The sequence below is a fragment of the Zea mays genome, chromosome 6, assembly GCF_902167145.1.
Source record: "Zea mays cultivar B73 chromosome 6, Zm-B73-REFERENCE-NAM-5.0, whole genome shotgun sequence".
Taxonomy (NCBI): Eukaryota; Viridiplantae; Streptophyta; class Magnoliopsida; order Poales; family Poaceae; genus Zea; species Zea mays.
The window spans coordinates 56,358,584-56,380,245 of record NC_050101.1 but is presented as its reverse complement, the minus strand read 5'-3'; the positions used below and the strand labels follow the sequence as shown (position 1 = coordinate 56,380,245).

Below are 21,662 nucleotides of genomic sequence, written 5' to 3'. Positions count from 1 at the left end.
TCACAGGATTTTGGATCCCCAAGGTGAGCTCTCTCCCCCTCCCCTCTCCCTCTCTCTCTCTTCCCTTCCTCCCCTTTCCCCTCTTCCCTGCGCATGTCTCGTCCTCCTCTCCCCTGCGTGCGCGCCCCTGGCGGCGCGACCCGCCCCTGCGCGCGACCGTCCGGCCCTCTAGCGGTGCGACCATCCCGGCCCTCTGGCGGTGCGGCCCCTGGCCCCCGCGGCGCGGCCATCCCGGCCCCCAGCGGCGCGTCCGTCCTAGCCCCCTCTGGCGCGGCTCCCTAGCCCCCTCCGGCGTGGCCCCTCGGCGCGGCCATCCCGGCGCCCCCAGCGCGCGGCCGTTCCGGCGCCCCTACGCGTGGTCGTCCCGGCCCCCGGCGCGTGGCCCCCTGGCCCCTTGGGCGCGGTTTCCCGGACCCCCAACGCGCGGCCCCTGCCCACGGCAGCGCGGCCCCCCGGCGCGTGGCCCCTCGCGGCTCGCCCGACGCGTACTCGCGCGCGGTGATCAAAATTCAGTTTAATTAGTTTTGAATTTAGTTTAATTAACATGCTGCGTCGCGCGCTTCATCGTGCGACAAAATAGTTTAATTTCATATTTATTAGTGTGTTGCGTCGCGCGCTTCGTTGCGCGACGATTCGGTTCAATTTTAGATTATTTAGCGTGTCACGACGCGCGCTTCGTCGCGTGACGATTCAATTTATTTTCAGATTGTTTCATAGGTTGCGTCGCGCGCTTCGTCGCGCGGTGATTTATTTAATTTCAGATTTTATTAATGTGTTGTCGCGTTCTTTGTCGCGCGACGATTCAATCTAAGTTTAGATTATTTAATTTTAACATTGCGCGTTTAGTCGCGCGACGTCTTGTTCTAGTTTCAATTTATGTGACGTACGTTGTAATGCGCTTCGCCGCGCGACGACTCACTTTATTCTCGGTTTAATTCGCGTATGACGTCGTGCGTTCCGCCGCGCGACAATCTTTTTAAATCTACCTTGAATTGTTTATAATAATTAATCACATAGTACAACTTTGTTCTATGCATAACGCAATTGCCAAATTAATACTATTCTGCTTAGACGAGTACTTAAATCTATAATCGTCTAACGCGATCGACCTTCGACTGTAGCCTCAACCATTACTCTCTCTTTCTTGCTTAGTCATAGGTGTGAGTTCTGCATCGAGCGTCTGTTTATTTATGATATTTTATTGCATGGTGTACTGTTCTTTTGTATTGAATTTGTGGAATGTATGTTTGAACTCGTATAGATAACGGTCAGTTGGTGGAGTCCGAAGGAGTTGCAGGTGAAGACCCTGAGCAGCAGCTGGTTGGTGAAGGCAAGTGTCCCTGACCCATCTATGTCCTACTCATTCTTATAATTCACTCCCCGCATTTACATAATTTATACCTAAGGATTGACTAGCTTTTGTTTATCTTGTATTTGTTTACCTATTTGGGTTGGGTTATTTTGGTTTAGCTTTATGCTAGTGCTTCACATTAATCAATGAACATGATGAGATTATCTATGATACGTTGTTTTCCCTTTTGACTATGATGATATACTTGTGGCATTTAAGGGAACTCGAGCTGTTTCTCGAGTGTCCCTCCGTAAGGACTAGTTCGTTGGATAACCGCCCGAGAAAACAATGCAACCATGAGGGTGGAACGAGACACCCTTAGCTGAATAATTAGAGGAACTGAGGTGTAGTTCGCTTCGCCTTATGCCGTCAATGGGGCTCGGTTTATGCGGCCCGCTCTGCCAAGGTTGGTTTGCTCCTTGGGGAGGAGTGTGGTACATTTAGGAAACCTAATGGGCGACTACAACCTCAGGGAATCTTTGTAAAAGCAACGTAGTGAAACCCTGACTATTCACCTTGATAGTGTTTAAGGGTTTGATCAGCCCGAGGCAAGAGGGAATCACGGCTTGTGGGTAAAGTGCGCAACCTCTGCAGAGTTTTATGAAATTGATATATCAGCGGTGCTCGTGGTTATGAGCGACCAAGGGAGCTCCATTGATTAGAGATACTTTGATCAGAGTTGTTTGGTTTATAGGTGCTGACGAGGATCATGGTTATGATTATGCATATGGTAATGGTAAGTGGTATTCTTTCCATTTGGAAAGTGTACTTTGGGATAACAACTTGGGTTAATGCTAAAACCTGGCTTTCTACTAGTAATAATAACCTGACCAACTAAAAGCAACTGCTTGACTTGACCCCACATAAAGCTATTCCACTACAGCCAAACGGGACAATTGCTGAGTATGTTGATGAGTATTCACCCTTACTTTACACACCAAACCCCCCAGGTTGTCCATGTTGCAACCACTGCTTAGGAGAAGATGAAGTCATGGAGGAGGACTTCCAGGAGTTCCGTGAGTACGATTAGTTCTAGGCGTGGGTTAGCGGCAAACCCCCAGTCGGCTGCCTGTGAAGGTCGTGTGTATCTACGTTTCTTTTCCGCACTTTGATTACTGTTAATGACTATGTGGATGTTTCGGACATCATGATGTAATCGACTATTACCTTATTTTATGCTATTATTTGAGCACTGTGTGATGATGTCCAGTTATGTAACTGTTGTGTACGTGAATTGTTGATCCTGGCACGTACATGGTTCGCATTTGGTTTGCCTTCTAAAACCAGGTGTGGCATAGGTGGTATCAAAGTTGTGCTGACTGTAGGACCGCTAACCTAGAGTAGAATGGTCATTCTAAGGATTATAGACCCCTATTATCACCTTGACTTTAGTATCCCTTCAAAAGTTGGTCATATCAACCAAATTTATGTTTTATTATATATATTACACCTTGCAGAAAATTGTGTTTCATACTAATTCCTAATTTTTTTATGATCTACTTGCTGGTCATACTAGTTCTGTTCTCACTCTTATGCTTATGGTGTCTTTTGTAGATGGCTCGTCTTAGACACATCGCACGGAAGTCAGTCATTCCTTTCTTGCCTTCTCGTCTCGCGGAGCGTCCGCTTCGCCGTCCGGTGACTGGTCAGTCTAGCCATTTGGAGAGACTGCACCACCGCCTGCACGAGAAGCAGGAGCATCGGCGATAGGAGTTGGAGCAGCAGGGCTCTTCTTCCTCGCTTCAGCAGGAGGTAGAGTCTGTGAGGAGCTGCTCCCCTATGCCCCCGCTAGAGTAGCTGCTGGAGGAGACCCCGACGACGGTGATGACTACAGTAGCTCGAGCCACAGCACCGACCTTTCAGAGGAGCAGGAGCCGGAGGGATGGGTTGCCCGACCCATCACTCGTGACGCCGCTCGCGGGTGTCACTTTCACGATGCGCTCGACACCTTGCTACGCCAGGCACTTGATCGACGTACCTGGTCTATCAAGTATCGTTGTGTTGTCTTCCAGCACAGTCGCGGGGTTTACCCGGACCGCTGAGAGGCGACTTGTTTGGTGCGCCATCCGGAGAGCAGTCTCCAGGGTGCGAAGGTCTGCTCAGAGCATTACTCTATCTTTAAGCGGGATTCAACTGAGGCAGCTATGCATGATGCCGCACGGTGTGCGCTTTTGCACTACTTCTTAGTGCTCGGTGGGGTGGTCGACGGTCTTAACCTGAGGTATTACCCCCGCTGTTTGGCAGCACAGGAGGCGTGGTTGTCTCACCTATTGGTGAGGACAATCCTCGGTTGAGCAGCACATTCAACCTAGTCGTCGTGCTAAACACGGAGCTGGACCATGCTTTAGGTGAGCTGAGTAGGGCTTGTGCTGAGATCGCCCAGTTGTGGGCTAAGCGCGCGGAGCATCGTCACCTAGAGGATGGTTCTCCCGCCCTGTTGGGATTCAGCACCCGTACCGCTCACCTCAGCGTGGACACCATGCCTACGGCAACCCCGACTGCAGGACCAGGATAAATTTAGGACCATAGATCGTCAGCGTCGAATCTTGTAATTAATGCTTAAAAATAGAAGTGATAGTCTTAGTCTTACTCTCAGTTAGTTTTAGTTAGACATGGTAGTTTTCTTATCCTGTGTTCTTATATTTGTCATGATGAACTATGATGTATTTGGATCTTTGTAATGACTGTCGCCAGAGTGTGGGTATCCCCTGCACTTTGGTTTACCTGTTAATGTTAATAAAATTAGTTATTTAGTTGGGAAGCCCTTTTATTCTACTTTCCTCTTTATCTGAGAAGTTGTGTTTGCCTGTGTTGGGAGTCAGTGAAGATGCTTATCTGCTCAGTATTGTGGAAGAATTCTATACTCTTTTCTTATGGTACAAGTTTGCAAGATCAGTTCTGATGTGTGATTGCATTCTGCAGATGTCAGACAACGGGCGCAGAGGAGGAAGGCGTGCTCAGTAAGAGTAGGAAGCACCGCAGGATGAGGCACCCCAGCATCAGCTGCCACCACCTCCCCTGATGACGATAGAGCAGATGTTCTTGATGCAGACTCAGGCAGTCCAAGCTATTGGTCAGATTCTGGCCACTATGCAGCAGCAGTAGCATCAGCCCCACCTCAGCCTCAGATGCCTCAGATGCCCAGAGACAAGCATGCTGATATCATGAGAGGTCATCCCCAGTGTTCGTTCACTCTGCTGACCACATGGATGCTGAAGATTGGCTGCGTACTGTGGAGCGGGAGTTGCACACCGCTCAGTGTGACAACAGGGGGAAAGTTCTGTATGGTCCCCGTTTGTTGAGAGGAGCAGCTCAATCTTGGTGGGAGTCCTACCTCGCCACCCACGCCAACCCCGACACCATCACCTAGGAGGAATTTAGAGATAATTTCCGTCAGTATCATGTTCCAGCAAGTCTGATGACAGTGAAGAAACAGGAGTTCCTGGCGCTCAAGCAAGGGCCTATGTCTGTCAGTGAGTACCGAGACAAGTTTCTGCAGCTGTCCCGCTATGCTCCTGAAGATGTCAATACAGATGCCAAGAGGCAGTATCGTTTCTTGAGAGGCTTAGTCGATCCCCTGCACTATCAGCTAATGAATCATACCTTCCCCATATTTGAGCACCTGATTGACAGAGTAATCATGATAGAGAGGAAGCAACAATATCAGCTAATGAATCATGACTGAGCAACAATATCTTGAGGTAATGGATGTTTTTGCTTGTGTTGAAAAAATTTCCATTGCTTCTAGATATTACAGTTACTTATAAATGAATTATGTTCATGCAGCATTCGATTCCATGGATAGCTGCCAATGATGCTGCTTGGCATGCGTTATGTCGTTACTGGGCTTCGGCTGAATTCAAGGCAAAGTCTGTGCGACACAATTCCAATCGTGGAACCGAGTCGTATCACAGGTATGGAGGTGATGATCACTTTCGTTTGGCAAAACGAATGGTAAGTACAGTTTAAGCCATTTTCGTTGATTGTAGTTGACTTGCTGTAATTTCTGGTTATAGTGTTTGTCAAATGTACATACAGGAAGCTAGCACTGGTGCAGTGCCCAGTGATGTTCAAATATACCTTAGGGGGCACAGAGGACCAGATCCTGCAAATCCAGATGTGTTGTGCAGCCAAAAGGCAACAGATCGTGTGGTGAGTGTTTGGAAATGTTTGGTAGGTTCTGTTTATATGGATTTTTGTATGTAAGATTGCATTGTTCTTTTGTATGAGGCTGCATATGGCGAGGCGATGACTAGTCAGCACGGACCAGACTATGACTGGAGGACCTCACCTATTGATCCTCAGGCTGTGTATGCAAGTGGTGGAAAAGCTCATGGAAGGTGAGGACTCTACATATCTTATATTGTTTCATTGGTTGAGTGCAATACATGTATTCTTAATCCTGTCGTGATGTTACTTGTTTTGTAGGTACACAATGTTTGCTAACGTCATCGACTCGAGTCAGGTTAGGGTTCAGCGTGGAGGTTCATCGAGGTCTGCTGCTCGTAGCTCCCGTCGCTCCACTCAAGATCCAGCAGAAGTGGAGCAACTGCGAGAAGAACTTAGGCGACATCAGTATTACTTGAAGCAACAAGCTGCGCAACATGAATATTATGCTACATAGATTCAGCAACAGCAAACACTCATACAAGTAAGTTCAAAAGATAATAGCTTTCACTTTAAGATATGTATTGATTTAAAACGCTGATGTGAATGAGTTCGACAAATTTGTAGCAACTAGCATAGGCCCAAGGGATACAAGTCCCGGTGCCCCCCCACCACCACCTCCCGTTCATTATCCTTGGTCTTCACCTCCACCTATACCTACATCTCCATCTACCGAACATCAGGTATGCATATTTATCATCATTTAGTTGTTGTTAGTTATATTATGATGTAACTCAACAAATGTCATTTGTACATGTATATTAGACCCCTCCAGCTACCTTGCCGACGCATGAACAAGAGGACGGGTTAGACTTTGTCGAAACCCTCTTGAATAGTGGAGGTATCGATGGTGATCGGCGACCGTGAGCTTCCATGTTATTGCATTCTGATACTTGAGACTTTTATTATGACTATGTATGAGATATTGTCTTTTATTAGTAATGGATGATGATATGTCTGAGACTTTTGTGATGATGAGACTATGGATGAGACTTTTGTGATGTAATAATTGATGAGACTATGGATTTAAATATTGTTATGTGATTGTGTGTGAGATGTTTTATGCGATAATATGTTGTGCTATATAGCTGTTGATATATTTGTTATTTTGTGGAATGTGGTGTAAAATATAAACAACATTTGTAATGCTGGTCAAATTAACTTCCTAGAGGCTACAGTAAGCCGTAGGAAGTTAGCCAGCTAACTTCCTAGGGGCTACAATAAGCCGTAGGAAGTTAGTCAGCTAACTTCCTAGGGGCTACAGTAAACCGTAGGAAGTTAGCCAGCTAACTGCCTAGGGGCTACAGTCAGCCGTAGGAAGTTAGTCAGCTAACTTCCGAGAATCTACTAACTTCCGAGAATCTACTAACTTCCGAGAATCTACTAACTTCCGAGAGGCTTAGTAAGCCGTAGGAAGTTAGCTAACTTCCTAGAGCCCTCTAGGAAGTTAAGCTAACTTCCGACAAAAAAAATTCGAGAGCCAAACTTCCGACAGGATGGCTTAACTTCCGAGAGTTTCGCTAACTTCCTAGAGTTTAGGCCTAACTTCCTAGGGTTTAGGATCTAGGAAGTTTACTATTTTGGTGTAGTGAAGTACCCCTTGCCCAGAATAGAAGATCTGTTCCACCAGCTGAGAGGAGACATCATGTTCTCAAAGATAGATCTGAGGTCAGGTTATCACCAGCTCAGGATTCGACCTTCAGACATTCCGAAGACAACATTTATTACCAAGTATGGGTTGTATGAGTTCACCGTTATGTCCTTTGGTCTAACATATGCACCAGCCTTCTTCATGAATCTGATGAACAATGTATTCATGGACTATCTTGACAAGTTTGTGGTAGTATTTATTGATGGCATTATTATATATTCACAAAGTGAGGAGGAGCATGTGGATCATTTGAAGATGGTGTTGCAGAGATTGGGAGAGCACCAGCTGTATGCAAAGTTGAGTAAGTGCGAGTTCTGGATTGATGAAGTCATGTTCTTGGGTCACATAATAAACAAGGATGGATTGGCCGTGGATCCTAAGAAAGTGGCAGATATTTTGAACTGGAAAGCGCCAACAGATGCCCGAGGAATCAAGAGCTTCATTGGAATGGTCGGATATTATCGGTGATTCATTGAAGGGTTTTCGAAGATTGCGAAACCGATGACAGCTTTGCTAGCCAACAAAGTAGAGTTCAAGTGGACCCAGAAGTGCCAAGAAGCCTTTGAAGTGCTGAAAAAGAAGTTGACTACAACGCCTGTCTTAGTCTTGCCTGATGTGCACAAGCCCTTCTCGGTGTATTGCGACGCTTGTTACACTGGCTTGGGATGCGTATTGATGCAAGAGGGAAGAGTTGTGGCTTACTCATCCCGACAGCTGAAGGTTCATGAGAAGAATTACCCAATCCATGACCTAGAGTTGGCAGCAGTGGTTCATGCACTGAAGACATGGAGGCACTATCTGTATGGATAGAAATGTGATGTTTACACAAACCACAAGAGTCTGAAGTACATATTCACTCAGTCGGAGCTGAATATGAGGCAACGAAGATGGTTAGAATTGATCAAAGACTATGAATTGGAAATTCATTACCATCCAGGCAAAGCGAATGTAGTGGTGGATGCTTTGAGCAGGAAAAGTCAAGTCAATATGATGGTCGCTCATCCGATGCCTTATGAGTTGGCCAAAGAGTTCTATAGGTTGAGTCTTGGATTCCTGAATGCTATGCGAGGAGTAACAGTTGAGTTAGAGCCCACCTTAGAGCGGGAGATCAAAGAGGCACAGAAGAATGATGAGAAGATCAATGAAATCCGGCAACTGATTCTAGAAGGAAGAGGAAACAATTTTCGAGAAGATGCAGAAGGTGTGGTATGGTTCAAGGACCATTTGTGTGTTCCCAATGTCCAGTCCATTCAGGAGTTGATCCTCAAGGAAGCCCATGAGACAGCTTATTCTATACACCCTAGAAGTCAGAAGATGTATCAGGATCTGAAGAAGAAGTTCTGGTGGTACAGAATGAAAAGGGAGATCACAGAGCATGTGGCTGTATGTAATAGTTGTCAGAGGATCAAGGCGGAGCATCAGAAGCCAGCTGGGCTGTTGCAGCTGTTGCGAATTCCTCAGTGGAAATGGGATGAAATCGGGATGGATTTCATAGTCGGTTTGCCTCGCACTCGAGCCGGCTACGATTCCATTTGGGTAGTGGTGGACCGTTTAACCAAGTCAGCCCACTTCATACCTGTCAAGACTAGCTATAGTAGTGCAGTATTGGCGGAGCTGTACATGCCCCGGATCGTTTGTCTTCACGGTGTAACAAAGAAGATAGTGTCAGACAGAGGAACGCAGTTCACCTCTCATTTCTGGCAGCAATTGCATGAAGCCTTGGGTACACATCTGAATTTCAGTTCAGCATATCATCCGCAGACAGACGGTCAGACTGAACGAACTAATCAAATCCTTGAAGATATGTTGAGAGCCTATGCGCTACAAGATCAGTCCGGATGGGACAAGAGATTACCTTATGCAGAATTCTCCTATAACAACAGTTACCAGGCCAGCTTGAAGATGTCACCATTTCAAGCGCTTTATGGCAGGAGTTGTAGAACTCCGTTGCAATGGGATCCGCCTGGAGAAAAGCAAGTGTTTGGGCCAGACATTTTACTCGAAGCTGAAGAGAACATAAGATGGTTTGGGAGAGCCTGAAGATAGCGCAATCAAGGTAGCGAAGTTATGCAGACACAAGGAGAGAGCTGAGTTTTATAGTCGGAGATTTTGTCTACCTGAAGGTATCGCCTATCAGAGGAGTCCGAAGATTCGTAGTCAAAGGCAAGCTAGCACCCCGCTATGTTGGTCCGTATCAGATTCTCGCAAAGCGTGGAGAAGTGGCCTATTAGCTCAGTCTCCCGGAAGATTTGTCAGCGGTGCATGATGTCTTCCATGTGTCTTAGTTGAAGAAGTGTCTGTGTGTGCCAAAAGAGCAGTTGCCAGTGGAAGGTCTAGAAGTCCAAGAAGACTTGACCTACATAGTGAAGCCAGCGCAGATTCTTGAGACTGCAGACAGGGTCACCTAAAGGAAAACTATCAGAATGTGAAAAGTTAGATAGGTTCAACACTCAGAGGAAGAAGCAACCTGGGAGCGTGAAGATGATCTAATGGCCAGGTATTCTGAACTCTTTGCTGGCCAACCTTGAATCTCGAGGGCGAGATCCTTTTAAGGGGGATAGGTTTGTAACGCCCTGAATTTAGGGGTAGAATTTTTTCTTCCTTATTACTCACCAAATTCAGGCGTTACTCTCTTTTCTCTTCCAGTTTCGCTCCTTCTTCCCAGTTTCAAAGCAGTATAGTGACTGGTGTCCGTATGGTGTGTAAACAAAAAAACCTAAGTTGACATGGGTGTTGTATCATGCCGAAGAATATTTCTTTTGTCTGATGATTGTGTTTGATCGCGCGACTGTCTCGCCTCGTTTCAAATTTCGTTTCGCTATTGGATTCAGTGGCCGTGCGTGTTGTGGGTTTTCGGCCCGCGATGCGACCTAGCCCGACTCGGCCTGGCCAAGCTTGGCCCAGCCCTAGCCCGCGTGCCCCTAGTGCCCCACCTCCACCCCCATGTGTGCGCACCGCCTCCGGGATACGGATACCTCACTCGTCACCTTTGCGCGGGGCAACTCACGCTTGGTGAAGCGGTTCAGACAACCAACAGGCGAGTCTTAGTGCTCGAAAATGAGGAAAAAATACATACATGTTCAGGCCCCGACAGCCACAATGAACAAAAGACCGGCATTCAAAGTGCCATTACAAACGGAACTCCGGTTCCGTCCCCGCGGGTATGAACAACCTCCACACCGGGGAGCCTGCGGGGCGACGAGTTCCGGGTGACTCGCCAGCGACCTCTGCAGCAGCAGCCATGGTCCCAGGACGGACGCGGCCGCCGGAAGGCTCTCGTTCGCGTTCCCACTCAAGGGACGCGAACCAGCCATCAAAGCCAAAGAGCGAGCCGCTCCAAAGCGCACCGGCAGGTCCTCGTTCCCGTCCTCGCCACGAAAGCGAGGAAGAGGGCGGAATGTTGCATCCTAGCTGGGCAGCAACAGTTCGCCTTCCCCGGCATGGCTGGAGGACGCCTCCTCCGCAGAGCTGGAGGATGGTTGCCACCACCTGAAGCTGGAAGAAGAGGCGGCCAACCGGACCGCGCGGGAGGTAGAGCCCCGGCCCGCCTCGCTCTCCGCCCCAGCAAGGATGATGAACATCCTTGAAGCTGAGGGCGGGACCAAGATCACAGCCCGGCTTGCCTCTCCCCATCCAGGGGCTAGTGGTCACCGTCTTGGGTGACCGCCGGCGGAGGGGTGCAGCCGGGCTGCATGATGAAAATCCTTGAAGCCGAACGATGGCTGAAAGGTACCGACTCCCACGGAGTTGCGTTCCCCCCAACGATAAGGCGAAAGGACTGCGGGCATCCCCCATTCGGGGGCTTGGAAGGTGGAAAGACATGATGCATAAGGGAGCACGAAGACATGGTCGCCTTTCAAGGGGGTCACCCTCCTTTTAAAGGCGACTCTCCCTACTTGCGTCCCCAGCCGTCGTGGGCTAAGTCTTCTCCAACACACTCCAAGGTCCTCCCCCTATGGCGCGGGGGCTGGGTCCCACACATCATGCAAGCTGGCCCAGAGCAGAAGAAGTCAAACCGCCGTGCGCGGTGCATGCAACCGCCCAGCGGTTACAAGCGGCCCTCCACTTTTGCCCAGACCAGCGGGCGAAAGGGCGGGTAGCCATGCAGGCGGCATACAACCGCGCCAAGTGGGCGCACTTCTCTGACTTCCGACATGCCCAGCATGGAGGCCCAGGCCCACGCGTCATGCAACCGGCGCGCCGGATGCTTCGTGCGAGAAACTGCACCGCCACTCGCGCCACTATCGCGCCTCCTCGATTGCGGAACCAATACCACGACTCGAGGCAACCCAGCGCACGACCCAGCAGCGCTAGCCTGGCGTGACGGTCAATGCGGCCAAAAATGGGCCGGCAGTAATGGCGGTGGCAGGCGGGCAGGAGCAGCGGTCACGTCGTCAGCCAGTCTTACGTCCCATCCGGGGGCAGCGAGAGAACCCTCTCTCACGGCGTGAAGACGACGCGCCCGTGTTCCGTTCCTCGAACGGCTCGCGCACGCGCAACGGCCGCCCCGCGAACCGCACGCCCCGTCGCATTAACTCCGCGGCGGGAAAGGCGGCGCCTCTAGCAGGGGAAGCGAGCGACGCTTCGCCTTCGCCATAATGACCGCGTCAAAAAAGGTACGCCACGTCATTCGATTTCGAATCCTTTTCCTTTCTTTTTCCTCTTTCTCTCTCTTACAACAGGGACCGGGAAAGGGGGATACCCCGAAAAGGATCCTTCTCCGTGAAGGAACCAGGCTCCGAGCCTCCCTACTGATCAGAGGTTCGAAGGCTGGCCCCTCAGAAGGGTTCAACAGCCGCCTCAGAGCGCATGGGCTCCACACCCACTACTGGTCAGAGGTTCGAAGGCCGGCCCCTCGGAAGGGTTCAACGACCGCCTCAGGCTACTCGGGCTCCGCGCCCACTACTGATCAGGGGTTCGAAGGCTCACCCTCGAAGGGTTCACAGCCGCCTCAGACACAGAGCGAGGGATGACCATGGGTACGTTCGATACATAACCAAGGCTCGGGCTGCGCTCCCGAGGTACCCTAGGACATTTCCGATACCAGTGGGAACAATCTTGTAACGGAATCCCATCAGAGGGAGGCATCGAGCCCTCGGACCCCGTCGACAGGGGACCAGGTCCGGCAGATCACCCGCAGGTACTTTTGGGCGCGCCTCTGGGCCTCTAGCCGACCCCTAGGAAATGGGGCACAGACGTCCGCTCGGATTACCCGCCGGCAGCTCACCGGAGACACCATGTTCGGCGCCCACCGAGGGCAACATGGCGCTTTCCCCCCCTCCTCCTTGTGGAAAGGCGACGCAGGGGCGTATGTAAAAAAGTCGAGTCTATCCCTGACCGTCCTCTCGCCATGTGCAGAGGCTCGGGGGCTGCTCTCGCAAACCCGGCTCCGGCCAAACCGTTGACAGCGTCAACATACCAGCCCGAGAACTTGGAACCCGACCGTGCACCCGGGCTACAGCCAGCTCGCATGAGGGAACGACCAGACCAGCCGAAGCATTACGCAAGGCATTAAGACCTCGGAGGAGTCAAACCACTCCTCCGAGGCCTCGGGGGCTACACCCGGCGGGTGCGCTCGCGCGCACCCACCGGAACAAAACACAACCGAGAAAGGCGGGTCCCCTTGCAAAAAAGTGCGACGAAAGCCTCCAAGCGAGTGCTAACACTCCCTTCGAGGCTCGGGGGGCTACTGTCGGGGACCATAATTAGGGGTACCCTCATGTCTCCTAATTCTCAGCTGGTAACCCCCATCAGCATGAAGCTGCAAAGGCCTGATGGGTGCGATTAAGTCAGGGATCGGTCCATTCAAGGGACTCGATCACGCCTCGCCCGAGCCTAGCCTCGGTCAAGGGCAGCCGACCCTGGAGGATCTCCAACTCGCCCGAGGCCCCCCTCCAGCGACGAACATATTTCCGGCTTGCCCGAGGCCCTGTCTTCGCCAAGAAGCAACCATGACCAAATCGCCGCGCCGACCGACCAAATCGCAGGAGCATTTAATGCAAAGGTGGCCTGACACCTTTATCCTAGCGCGCGCCCTTCAGTCGACAGAGCCGAAGTGACCGCCGTCACTTCGCCGCTCCACTGACCGGCCTGACAGAAAGACAGCGCCGCCTGCGCTGCTCCGACTGCAGTGCCATCTGACAGAGTGAGGCTGACAGGCAGTCAGGCCCGACCTCAGGCGCCATAGGAAGCTCCGCTTTGCCCGACCCAGGGCTCGGACTCGGGCTAAGCCCCAGAAGACGGCGAACTCCGCTCCGCCCGACCCAGGGCTCGGACTCGGGCTAAGCCTCTGAAGACGACGAACTCCGCTCCGCCCGACCCAGGGCTCGGACTTCGGCTCAGCCCCAGAAGGCGACGAACTCCGCTTCGCCCGACCCCAGGGCTCGGACTCAGCCCTGGCCTCAGCCGACGGTCTCCGCCTCGCCCGACCCAGAGGCTCGGACTCGACCACGGCCATGGAAGACAGACTCGACCTCGAACTCGGAGGAGCCTCCACATCGCCCAACCTCGGGCGCGAGCCGGCCACATCAACAGGAGGGACCATCATTACCCTACCCCAAGCTGACTCAGGCTACGGGGAACGAGACTGGCGTCCCATCTGGCTCGCTCCGCCAGATAGGCAATGATGGCGCCCCGCACGCTCCCTGACGACGACAGCTCTCCGCCCCCTTACGGAAGCAAGAGGACGTCAGCAAGGACTCGACAGCCCCGACAACTGTCCCTCCGCCAGGCTCCAGCGCTCCTCCGACGGCCACGACATCACACGAACCGGGCGCCAAAACCTCTCCGGCCGCCACGATGGCGTGTACTTAGGGCGCTAGCTCTCCTCCACTAGACACGTAGCACTCTGCTACACCCCCCATTGTACACCTGGATCCTCTCCTTACGCCTATAAAAGGAAAGACCAGGGCCCTCTTAGAGAGGGTTGGCCGCGCGGGGACGAGGACGGGACAGACGCTCGCGTGAGGCCGCTCGCTCCCTCTCCCGCGTGGACGCTTGTAACCCCCTACTGCAAGCGCACCCGACCTGGGCGCGGGACGAACACGAAGGCCGCGGGATTTCCACCTCTCTCACGCCCGTCTCCAGCCACCTCACTTCCCCCCTTCACGCTCGGCCTCGCGCCGACCCATCTGGGCTGGGGCACGCGGCGACATTCACTCGTCGGCCCAGGGACCCCCCGGTCTCGAAACGCCGACAGTACCAATGTAATATGAATTCTGTTAATTTTCATGTTGGAGTGCAAGGACACTTCATCAAGTCCAAATGGTCTCATATACTAATCACCTTGTCTCAGGAAGACCTTTAACTCAAGGATTATCCTCTCAATGATGCAATGGTCATATCTTGTGTCATCAAGGGGTTCTTGGTCCATAATGTCCTAGTGGACACAGGTAGTGCGGTAGACATCATCTTTGCGAAGGCTTTCAGGCAAATGCAAGAGCCAGATGACAAGATACATGATGCAACGCACCCCCTCTGCGGCTTCGGAGGAAGACAGATTGTGGCACTTGGCAAGATAGCTATGCCGGTCACCTTTGGCTATGTTCACAATACAAGGACATAATAGGTTGTCTTTGACATTGTTGATATGGAGTATCCCTACAATGCAATCATTGGTCGAGGGACGCTGAATGCCTTTGAAGCAATACTCCATCTAGCATATCTTTGCATGAAGATACCTTCTGACCAAGGGCCTATCACTTTGCATGGAAGCCAAGAGGCTGCCCGGAGAGCCGAAGGTAGCTGAACAGATTCGAAGGCCATCCATAACATAGATGAAGCCAAAGCTCATCAACAATATAAGCATAAAAGAGACAAGGCTGCTTCAGCAGATCAACCAAAGCCCATGCTTTTGTGCGAAGACATAGCCGAGCAGAAAGTCTTCATGCAAGATTTTATAGTACGATTGTAGATTTTCCATGGACGCGCTTAATTCCGCTACCCGGGCTAGAGCGTTTGCCTCACAGTCCTAGGCGAAAAGAGCATGAATTCATGGCCCAGTCAATAGTTGTGTCTTGTTCCGCAATTTCCTGCTGCAAGTGATTAACCTCCGTCGATAGCTCAGCAATGCGGCCACTATCTCGCGCATGCTCCCTACTCCCGTGGCGTAGTTCTGACATGAGTCGCTCCACCCTAACCTGCAGATCCCCTATTGGATCATTGCTTCCACTACTGCTTCCTTCATGTCTAGAAGCCAATTGGTGTCGGGGCATACCTTGAGTTCCGGTTGCCTTTCGTTGGGTGGTCTTGGTATGTGCCATACCTCCATAAGAGGGGAAGATTTATTTAGCATAGTTTGAACATGATGCATGCATGACCTAATAATTATGGAACCAACCTTTTTGTTGATCCCATACGTCCTATGTATACAATTATTTGGCACTCTATTACCCGACTCCAAAAGATAAGTTACTACCAGAAAGTGGCAAGATAAGAATCAAAGAATGTTTCAAGGTAAGTAAAAAATCTTTTGAAGTACTACGTAATGTCCGAAGAGACGGGCTTCGCTCCGATACCAGCTATGACGGAACCTCCCAAGGTATTATGCCTACCTACAGATGTCCTTGTCTCAAGGACCTCAGACAGTCATGCAGGTGCGCATAATGACTCGGCAAGTTCGGTTATCTGTATCTTCATCATATCGCCCAAGAGCGCTTCACCTATCACGCAGACATTGCACATAATCGGAGAAGAGAATGAGCGGAAGGATTACAATAATATAATTTACTTTCATACCAAAATATAGAGAGAGTATTTATTACATAACCTGGTGTTCGAGTGTGGAACTTATTATTACATAACTAGGAGGCAAAACATCCTCCCCCAAACAAGTTTAGTGTTCTTCCTCCTGCTTCGGCACCACCTTAGAACAGAAACAGCAGAACTCTGCCGTTTCATCACCTACAACATCATGGGTTCGAAAACCCTGAGTACGAAGTGTACTTTTGCAAGTCTTACCCGTCTAAGGAAAAAGACTCTCAAGGATATGCTGGCTTTTGGCAATCAAGGTAAAGTTTAACTAGATTCAAAGATCTTTTGCTGAAAAGCTTACTATGAGTGGATCCTTAAGAATTCATTTTACTTGTCAGGTTAAGTAAAGTTACATGTATCTAGAGTTCTTTCTATCCTAGATCAAACACTTGGCCTACACTAGTCGTCTTTTACCATCCCTTCAGTTCACTGGATTGCTACATGTAGGGTAGTGACCAAGTCTTCATGTCCGAGAAGTAACGGCGATCCGAATCGATTAATGCCCAGCTCAGGATCTCCAACCACACGACATATGTAGCACTTAACCCTTGCATATGTCAACTTGCCACCGGGTTTCTCAAGACCAGAATGGGTTCACGCCAACCGAGAGCATAGATACACCACCGTCCAGCCTCTAGCCACGGAGGGTACACGCTACTCTCGCCATCTCTCCACTCCCATTGCGTGGTGGCCTTTCTGGTATTGGTCCAACCGAGGCAAAGCTTACCCATGACGAGGTATGTGGCTAGTTAAAAGGTCCTTGATCATCAAGCCTACATCGGTTCGGTCCTTAATCGACTCAGACGGAGACACTACACCGAGACTTCCTTCTCGTTCAAGTCACCCTCCCGGTCTCGTTTTTATCATTTAAAACCCAAAATTTGGTACCTCACAGAGGTACATCCTTTCTGATGTTGAACCCATCACGGCCATGATGGATCCACCATCACCAGTCTTTTCTTTGTAAAAGTCTCATCCCATATGAAACATCACTTTTTGTTTAAAACAAAACATTTTGTTTTCTAAAGCAAACCTAAGCATCAGAAAACTTTTAAGTAAATCAGGTAACAAGGAATGGTAATCAGTTTCCAAGGAAGGGAATGCAGCAATTGTTTAGCACACAACTCCTATCACCTAATGCATCATTTCAAGTGATAAAGAGTTTAAAACAACAAGGAAACGGGTAAATGCACCGGGGCTTGCCTTGTGTTGCAGGAGGTTCTGGGTCTACTCCACAAATGTCGAAGTAGAAGTTATTCTCGGCTGGTGGATTCTCAGCTTGAGGGACAACTTTTTCTTCAACCACAGTCTCTTCCTCGTTTTCTAGATGTACATAAATGCTTATGTGATGCTATGAATATGCAGTTACATAATAGAAACATACTAAGTTGTATCTTGAATACAACTTTCCTTTACGGTACACACTAATCACTAGGGCTTCCTAAGTTAGTATTCTCTTAGTATTAAGCAACTAAATCCTAGGAGGCTAGTTTATTGGGTTTGGGACCAAACAATGTCCAAATCATTTCAAACTTCACCTATGGTCTTTAATCATCATACTAAGCCTACCCAAAAAGTTTTATCATTTTTGGAGCTACTAAATTATTTCTAAAATTCTAAAGGACTTGGTTTGAACACCTTTAAAGGCTACATAATTCTAGGTTTGGAATAAAAATCTAGGAACTATTTTTATTAAATGCTAGATGATTTTAGGAGTCTAGCAAAATCGGTCTCATAATTTTATCATTTTTCTACTATTTTCTATACATTTCCTAATCTGTCAGCAAAAAGAAAAGGAAAAACAGTGAAAAGAACTAGGCTCATTTCAGCCCAAACCGGCCCACGATCAGGCAAAACGCGCGCGCCTGCACTGGCGACTTTGCGCAGAGGCCCTTGGCCTTTTGAAAAACCTATAAAGAATCCCTACACACTATTCACATATCTCACTAACAATCGCACTTAAGCCCCAGGAGTTCTATTTCTTCACAAATCAGATCCCTGGCGACGGCGCGCTCGTCCATCGGCCACTCCCTCACTAGGATTCGCCTCAAACGGCGACGACTGTCGAAACCATGTGTCGGGTCATCATCCCCGATCCTAGACGAGTCTAGTCCATGCCCTAATTGAGCTAATCTGACTAGGAATCCCCTCTGCCCATGACAACGACGAACACTGAGGTTAGGCCGAGCTGTTCCCGACGACTAAGCGCGTCAGCGTTCAAATTCTAAGCATGGGGAGCATCACCACACCTAAAGGAAGCTAGAACAGATAGTAATTGGGCTAGAACTACCTTAGGTGAAGCTGGCCACGGAAGAGTTCTCCTCGGCGGCGATGGCGGCCGAATTAGGGGAAAATTTAAATTCTCCGGCTATGGTGGCTAATCGGGGGCAAGGAGCGGTGCTCTGGGTTCGTAACAAGTTAGCGGAGCAGGCGGGGCGTCAATTTATAGTGACCAGAAGTGGTGGCTCCGAATTTGGGGAAGATAAGCTGGCGGCCGGAGCAAAGATGAGTCACCGGAGTTCGCTCAACGTGGCATTCACTTGGCAAAGGTTTACGGCCGTCACTGGTTACTCTCCACAACTCGCGATGACGTGGTGAAACGGCCAATGGCGTGGCGTGACTGAAGTAAACGATGGCAACCACGGCGACGGTCGCACGACCACGTCGCTGGGCAAGTTGGTACGATGAGGTCTGCTCGATCCACTCCCCCTCCAATCTTTTCATGTCCACGGTAATATCCGGCCCGAGCTGAGTACGACTCACAGTGGCCGACACGGATCGTGGCATGGGGATCACTGGCGGCGAAGTTCACTAAATACCAGGCGAAGTTCACTGAATCTGGTATCTTGTTCAGTTACTGTACCATCGCGATCCTATTCAGTTCGTCTGACAGAGCATCTTCAAGGGCATTTTTCTTCAATTTCTATGTGATGAGCTACTGACCGGATTACATCAAAGTTATTAACCTATATACCAGCTTCCAATCGTTCATAGGAACCCTGGTCATTTGCTCACTCAATCAAGCTCAAATTGGCTCCAAAGTTCATTAGAGTTCACTGTAAGTCAAACTTCAGTGCCTGATCCGACTTACAACCTCACTTTTAGTCAATTTTTCTCCAATTTCTAAGTAGCTCTAGGGTTAGATCACTTAATCAAACTTGAACTACTAACATAGCTCTACAAGTTTGTTGTAATGACCCATGGCAAAATCTCCATGGATTAAAAGATACTAGGTCACAAACTTGGCCTAATGTCACTGATTTCAGAGTAAAGCCCTATGGGTGCTCTTGGGGCTTTTTGCAATTAACTCCACTTTGTTCCACAACACTTGAAAATCTTCCAATGTAAAAGTTGCTTAGTTTTTTATACTCTACCACTTTGATATATGCACTTTGGTCCAAAAGTGCATATAAATTGAAATCATCTCATAGAGCACAAATTAGGGTTTCTAGGGTTTTAATTAGGGTTTTTGAGTGTTCCATGGTTTATGTGCCACTCAATTTCACCATGTTTAGGCTCTTATGAACATTTCCACTAACCTTTGAGGTAATACTCAATTTGTTATCATACACACCCACATACCTCTATCCCTTGGCTAAGTACCCTATCCTAAGGTTAAGGATCACTTCAAGTCATCACCTCACAACTTGTTTTGAAGTTTTAGCCTAGTGGATGCACTCTAGGTGTAACATACATAATGACATGTCAATGCATATGATGTCATGCCCAAGTTTTAGTTCTTGTAACACCAGGGGTGTTACACCATGGAAAGTATCAATTGATCGTGTCGATACAGATCGGTGTAGTTCCACGATCGTATGGACTGTGTTGTTTGATCGTGTGGCCTAATCGATTGATTGTTGTTGGTGCAGGCGACCACCCGAGCCACCAACTCATTGATTTGTCTTCGATGTATCGTGTAAAATAAGAGATGCGACTATAGATGATATTGTTAACATTGTTTGTAGAGTTGAGTTTGAAATAAAGGATAAAATAGGGGAACTGGTTAAGAAATACTCATACAAGGGAATTCGAATCAGTTTGATTGGCACTGCAAGTTCTAACAGGAAAAAATAAAAAAAAGGGAAAAAAGGAAATCCCGTCGGCGGAAAGCCTTTGTAGTTAATTTGCGTTGCAACATATGAAAGTGTATATTGATTGTTAAAGAAAATACGACTCTGTAAGTATTCTGTATTAGATTTGACGAAATTTCCGTCGACCCTTTGGTACGTGGTTAACCTAACCATCTCCACACAAGCATTTCGTGGCCTGCCAAAACTCAATCTAACCCTATTTTCCTCCTAAATCCACGCTAACTAAAATTAACTAACTGCGACCTCACTACAAATGTTCCACTCTCCCTAGCTGGTCTCCCTCGCCCAAACAGCAGAGCAAGCTATGGCGCGCGCGCGTGACGCCGCCCTCCACCTCCTCCTCCTGGCAGCGGGCGCACTCCTACTTCTAGCCGTGGTGTCTCAGGCCACCGTGGTGCCGCCGAGCGTTCCGGCGGGCGCCCCCGAGGACCCGCGGTGCCGCGCGCTGGCGCCGCGGCGTGGCGCGCTGGCGGTGTACCCGAGCGACATGGAGCAACTGCAGTTCCTTCTCAACGCCAAGTTCGTGGAGGCGGAGTGGTTCCTGCACGCGGCGCTGGGACGTGGCGTGGACTTCCTGGACCGCAACCTGTCCGGCGGCGGGCCTCGGCCGTCCGGGGCCAGGAAGGCGGACCTGGACTTCCGCACAACCGAGGTCGCCGCCGAGCTCGGGTACCAGGAGGTGGGCCACATCCGCGCCATCAGGCAGGCCGTGGGCGGGTTCCCGCGGCCGCCCATCGACCTCGGCGCCGACCGCTTCGCCATGGTCATGGACGACGCCATGGGCGTCCGTCTGGACCCGCCGTTCGACCCGTACGCCGGGCCCGTCAACTTCCTGCTCGCCTCCTACGTGTTCCCGCACGTCACCGCCGCCGCCGCCATGGGCATCGGCCCCAGCCTCATGGGCTACGCCTCCAAGCGCCTCCAGGCGAGCATCCTGGCGGTGGAGGCCGGGCAGGACGCGGTGATCCGGCTGCTGCTGTACCAGCGCGCCGACGATGCCGTCCCACCGTACCAGGGCCACACCGTGGCCGACTTCACGCGCCGGATCTCCGACTGGCGCAACCGGATGTCCGGGTGCGGCGCCAAGGACGAAGGGGTCAAGGTGCTGGACCGGCGGCAGGGCGCCGAGCGCCGCACCATAAGCAACATCCTCGGCGCCGGCGAGGACTCGCTCGGGTTCCAACGCACGCCTGCGGAGGTGCTCCGCATCCTCTACGGCTCGCGCAACGAGCAGATCCCCGGTGGGTTCCTCCCCAGGGGTGCCAATGGAACCATCGCTAGAGGTTTCTTCCAGCTCGCGTAGATCAAAAGATACTAACAACATCCTAGTCTATCTTGAGACATCACAAGCTGATCGATGGTAGTACCAATCAACTTGAAATTAAAGGTCCAAGAAATGTGATAAAAAAACAGAAACCATTATTATTTTGAAACCTAAAATTGTATCACGTCGGCCTTTGTTGCCTCTCCTCTTCCGACACGACGGCTCTATCCAAGCAATATCTGCCGCGCGTGACGCTATCAGTACATTTGCGTTGAGAACTACGTTACCACGGATCACCAGATCCGCTTTCTTCCCTCCCGTCAGCAGTAGAGGCGTAAGAAGATGTAGAGTACCCGTCTCCCTTCCCATAAACACGATAGAGTA

General features: G+C 50.1%; 1 protein-coding gene across 1 annotated transcript; it reads left to right on the top strand.

Annotated features, from left to right (window-relative positions):
- Positions 1 to 20,294: 20,294 nt before the first annotated feature.
- LOC100283934 (uncharacterized) lies at positions 20,295 to 21,449 on the top strand. The gene has a single exon (NM_001156832.1). The coding sequence runs from the start codon at positions 20,319 to 20,321 to the stop codon at positions 21,315 to 21,317; it is 999 nt and encodes a 332-aa protein (NP_001150304.1). The 5' UTR covers positions 20,295 to 20,318; the 3' UTR covers positions 21,318 to 21,449.
- Positions 21,450 to 21,662: the final 213 nt, after the last annotated feature.